Source organism: Salvelinus namaycush, unplaced genomic scaffold, assembly GCF_016432855.1.
Source record: "Salvelinus namaycush isolate Seneca unplaced genomic scaffold, SaNama_1.0 Scaffold1746, whole genome shotgun sequence".
In the NCBI taxonomy this organism is placed as follows: Eukaryota; Metazoa; Chordata; class Actinopteri; order Salmoniformes; family Salmonidae; genus Salvelinus; species Salvelinus namaycush.
In genome coordinates this window covers 47668-53667 of record NW_024058504.1, presented here as the reverse complement: position 1 = coordinate 53667, position 6000 = coordinate 47668, and the positions used below count along the sequence as shown (strand labels likewise).

Sequence of the window (6000 nt, the reverse complement as noted above, 5' to 3'; positions counted from 1 at the left end):
TAATAGTGATATTAAACCATGGGGGCTGTATAGTCGGATATTAAACAATGGGGCTGTATAATAGTGATATTAAACCATGGGGGCTGTATAGTAGTGATATTAAACCATGTGCTGTATAGTAGTCATATTAAACCATGTGCTGTATAATAGTGATATTAAACCATGTGCTGTATAATAGTGATATTAAACCATGTTGCTGTATAATAGTGATATTAAACCATGTTGCTGTATAATAGTGATATTAAACCATGGTGGCTGTATAATAGTGATATTAAACCATGTTGCTGTATAATAGTGATATTAAACCATGGTGCTGTATAATAGTGATATTAAACCATGGGGGCTGTATAATAGTGATATTAAACCATGGGGGCTGTATAATAGTGATATTAAACCATGTTGCTGTATAATAGTGATATTAAACCATGTTGGCTGTATAATAGTGATATTAAACCATGTTGCTGTATAATAGTGATATTAAACCATGGGGGCTGTATAATAGTGATATTAAACCATGGGGGCTGTATAATAGTGATATTAAACCATGGGGCTGTATAATAGTGATATTAAACCATGGGGGCTGTATAATAGTGATATTAAACCATGGGGCTGTATAATAGTGATATTAAACCATGTTGCTGTATAATAGTGATATTAAACCATGTTGCTGTATAATAGTGATATTAAACCATGTTGCTGTATAATAGTGATATTAAACCATGTTGCTGTATAATAGTGATATTAAACCATGTTGCTGTATAATAGTGATATTAAACCATGGGGGCTGTATAATAGTGATATTAAACCATGGGGCTGTATAATAGTGATATTAAACCATGGGGCTGTATAATAGTGATATTAAACCATGGTGCTGTATAATAGTGATATTAAACCATGGGGCTGTATAATAGTGATATTAAACCATGTTGCTGTATAATAGTGATATTAAACCATGTTGCTGTATAATAGTGATATTAAACCATGTTGCTGTATAATAGTGATATTAAACCATGTTGCTGTATAATAGTGATATTAAACCATGTTGCTGTATAATAGTGATATTAAACCATGTTGCTGTATAATAGTGATATTAAACCATGGGGGCTGTATAGTAGTGATATTAAACCATGGGGGCTGTATAATAGTGATATTAAACAATGGGGCTGTATAATAGTGATATTAAACCATGGGGGCTGTATAGTAGTGATATTAAACCATGGGGGCTGTATAGTAGTGATATTAAACCATGGGGGCTGTATAATAGTGATATTAAACCATGGGGGCTGTATAATAGTGATATTAAACCATGTTGCTGTATAATAGTGATATTAAACCATGTTGCTGTATAATAGTGATATTAAACCATGTTGCTGTATAATAGTGATATTAAACCATGTTGCTGTATAATAGTGATATTAAACCATGTTGCTGTATAATAGTGATATTAAACCATGGGGGCTGTATAATAGTGATATTAAACCATGTTGCTGTATAGTAGTGATATTAAACCATGTTGCTGTATAATAGTGATATTAAACCATGTTGCTGTATAATAGTGATATTAAACCATGGGGCTGTATAATAGTGATATTAAACCATGTTGCTGTATAATAGTGATATTAAACCATGTTGCTGTATAATAGTGATATTAAACCATGTTGCTGTATAATAGTGATATTAAACCATGGGGGCTGTATAATAGTGATATTAAACCATGTTGCTGTATAATAGTGATATTAAACCATGTTGCTGTATAATAGTGATATTAAACAATGGGGGCTGTATAATAGTGATATTAAACCATGTTGCTGTATAATAGTGATATTAAACCATGTTGCTGTATAATAGTGATATTAAACCATGTTGCTGTATAATAGTGATATTAAACAATGGGGGCTGTATAATAGTGATATTAAACCATGTTGCTGTATAATAGTGATATTAAACCATGTTGCTGTATAATAGTGATATTAAACAATGGGGGCTGTATAATAGTGATATTAAACCATGTTGCTGTATAATAGTGATATTAAACCATGGTGCTGTATAATAGTGATATTAAACCATGGGGCTGTATAATAGTGATATTAAACCATGGGGCTGTATAATAGTGATATTAAACCATGGGGGCTGTATAATAGTGATATTAAACCATGGGGGCTGTATAATAGTGATATTAAACAATGGGGGCTGTATAATAGTGATATTAAACCATGTTGCTGTATAATAGTGATATTAAACCATGGGGGCTGTATAATAGTGATATTAAACCATGTTGCTGTATAATAGTGATATTAAACCATGTTGCTGTATAATAGTGATATTAAACAATGGGGGCTGTATAATAGTGATATTAAACCATGTTGCTGTATAATAGTGATATTAAACCATGGGGGGGCTGTAAAGTAGTGATATTAAACCATGGGGGCTGTATAGTAGTGATATTAAACCATGGGGGCTGTATAATAGTGATATTAAACCATGGGGGCTGTATAATAGTGATATTAAACCATGGGGGGCTGTATAATAGTGATATTAAACCATGTCATGGCTGTATAATAGTGATATTAAACCATGGGGGGGCTGTAAAGTAGTGATATTAAACCATGGGGGCTGTATAGTAGTGATATTAAACCATGGGGGCTGTATAGTAGTGATATTAAACCATGGGGGCTGTATAATAGTGATATTAAACCATGTCATGGCTGTATAATAGTGATATTAAACCATGGGGGCTGTATAGTAGTGATATTAAACCATGTCATGGCTGTATAATAGTGATATTAAATTATGGGGGCTGTATAATAGTGATATTAAATTATGGGGGCTGTATAATAGTGATATTAAACTATGGTGGGGCTGTATAATAGTGATATTAAATTATGGGGGCTGTATAATAGTGATATTAAACCATGGGGGCTGTATAATAGTGATATTAAATTATGGGTGCTGTATAATAGTGATATTAAACCATGGGGGCTGTATAATAGTGATATTAAATTATGGGGCTGTACAATAGTGATAGTGGTGGTGTTACAGTATGGTATAGTATATATAGTGACTGTTATCTCTGCAGTAGGATGGCTTCACCCCCCTGGTGGTGGTGTTACAGTATGGTATAGTATATATAGTGACTGTTATCTCTGCAGTAGGATGGCTTCACCCCCCTGGCGGTGGTGTTACAGTATGGTATAGTATATATAGTGACTGTTATCTCTGCTGTAGGATGGCTTCACCCCCCTGGTGGTGGTGTTACAGTATGGTATAGTATATATAGTGACTGTTATCTCTGCAGTAGGATGGCTTCACCCCCCTGGTGGTGGTATTACAGTATGGTATAGTATATATAGTGACTGTTATCTCTGCTCTAGGATGGCTTCACCCCCCTGGTGGTGGTGTTACAGTATGGTATAGTATATATAGTGACTGTTATCTCTGCTGTAGGATGGCTTCACCCCCCTGGCGGTGGTATTACAGTATGGTATAGTATATATAGTGACTGTTATCTCTGCTGTAGGATGGCTTCACCCCCCTGCTGGTGGTGTTACAGTATGGTATAGTATATATAGTGACTGTTATCTCTGCAGTAGGATGGCTTCACCCCCCTGGTGGTGGTATTACAGTATGGTATAGTATATATAGTGACTGTTATCTCTGCTGTAGGATGGCTTCACCCCCCTGGTGGTGGTGTTACAGTATGGTATAGTATATATAGTGACTGTTATCTCTGCTGTAGGATGGCTTCACCCCCCTGGTGGTGGTGTTACAGTATGGTATAGTATATATAGTGACTGTTATCTCTGCTGTAGGATGGCTTCACCCCCCTGGTGGTGGTGTTACAGTATGGTATAGTATATATAGTGACTGTTATCTCTGCTGTAGGATGGCTTCACCCCCCTGGTGGTGGTGTTACAGTATGGTATAGTATATATAGTGACTGTTATCTCTGCAGTAGGATGGCTTCACCCCCCTGGCGGTGGTGTTACAGTATGGTATAGTATATATAGTGACTGTTATCTCTGCTGTAGGATGGCTTCACCCCCCTGGCGGTGGTGTTACAGTATGGTATAGTATATATAGTGACTGTTATCTCTGCTGTAGGATGGCTTCACCCCCCTGGCGGTGGCGTTGCAGCAGGGACATGAACAGGTGGTCTCTCTGCTCCTGGAGAATGACACTAAAGGGAAGGTCCGGCTCCCGGCGCTCCACATCGCCGCGCGCAAGGACGATACCAAGGCTGTTGCACTGCTGCTCCAGATCGACCACAACGCAGATGTCGAGTCCAAGGTACCACACAGACAGCGCACCAATCACTAGTCCTTTATCTGCACTCTGACCAGAGGGCTATCCTCGGAATCAGGTTTAAGGAGTTAGCCAGGTAACGTTGGTCAACTCTGAGTTAAACTCGGGATAACCAGTCATACGAATATGGCTCACCTTTTAGTCAGGTACATTTCTATGGCAACGGATCTTTCAGAACTAACCTGCTCCGGGGCAGGCTAACTCAGGGCTAACTCCACTATCCTGCATTCAGAACTAACCTGCTCCTGGGCAGGCTAACTCAGGGCTAACTCCACTATCCTGCATTCAGAACTAACCTGCTCCGGGGCAGGCTAACTCAGGGCTAACTCCACTATCCTGCATTCAGAACTAACCTGCTCCAGGGCAGACTAACTCAGGGCTAACTCCACTATCCTGCATTCAGAACTAACCTGCTCCAGGGCAGGCTAACTCAGGGCTAACTCCACTATCCTGCATTCAGAACTAACCTGCTCCAGGGCAGGCTAACTCAGGGCTAACTCCACTATCCTGCATTCAGAACTAACCTGCTCCAGGGCAGGCTAACTCCACTATCCTGTATTCAGAACTAACCTGCTCCAGGGCAGGCTAACTCAGGGCTAACTCCACTATCCTGCACTCAGAACTAACCTGCTCCAGGGCAGGCTAACTCAGGGCTAACTCCACTATCCTGCACTCAGAACTAACCTGCTCCAGGGCAGGCTAACTCAGGACTAACTCCACTATCCTGCATTCAGAACTAACCTGCTCCAGGGCAGGCTAACTCAGGGCTAACTCCACTATCCTGCATTCAGAACTAACCTGCTCCGGGGCAGGCTAACTCAGGGCTAACTCCACTATCCTGCATTCAGAACTAACCTGCTCCAGGGCAGGCTAACTCAGGGCTAACTCCACTATCCTGCATTCAGAACTAACCTGCTCCGGGGCAGGCTAACTCAGGGCTAACTCCACTATCCTGCATTCAGAACTAACCTGCTCCAGGGCAGGCTAACTCAGGGCTAACTCCACTATCCTGCACTCAGAACTAACCTGCTCCAGGGCAGGCTAACTCAGGGCTAACTCCACTATCCTGTATTCAGAACTAACCTGCTCCAGGGCAGGCTAACTCAGGGCTAACTCCACTATCCTGCATTCAGAACTAACCTGCTCCAGGGCAGGCTAACTCAGGGCTAACTCCACTATCCTGCATTCAGAACTAACCTGCTCCAGGGCAGGCTAACTCAGGGCTAACTCCACTATCCTGCATTCAGAACTAACCTGCTCCAGGGCAGGCTAACTCAGGGCTAACTCCACTATCCTGCATTCAGAACTAACCTGCTCCAGGGCAGGCTAACTCAGGGATAACTCCACTATCCTGCATTCAGAACTAACCTGCTCCAGGGCAGGCTAACTCAGGGCTAACTCCACTATCCTGCATTCAGAACTAACCTGCTCCAGGGCAGGCTAACTCAGGGCTAACTCCACTATCCTGTATTCAGAACTAACCTGCTCCAGGGCAGGCTAACTCAGGGCTAACTCCACTATCCTGCATTCAGAACTAACCTGCTCCGGGGCAGGCTAACTCAGTACTAACTCCACTATCCTGCATTCAGAACTAACCTGCTCCGGGGCAGGCTAACTCAGGACTAACTCCACTATCCTGCATTCAGAACTAACCTGCTCCAGGGCAGGCTAACTCAGGGCTAACTCCACTATCCTGCA

At 41.1% G+C, this 6000-nt stretch overlaps 1 protein-coding gene across 1 annotated transcript in view; it reads left to right on the top strand.

Moving 5' to 3' along the window:
• Positions 1-4101: 4101 nt before the first annotated feature.
• LOC120037527 (ankyrin-3-like) overlaps positions 4102-6000 on the top strand; it is a gene marked incomplete at both ends in the record, with an annotated part of 44795 nt that continues 42896 nt past the window's right edge. Inside the window, one exon of the mRNA XM_038983559.1 lies at positions 4102-4287. Within this exon, the coding sequence (XP_038839487.1) occupies positions 4102-4287 (186 nt within the window). The remainder of the gene's footprint in view (positions 4288-6000) is intronic.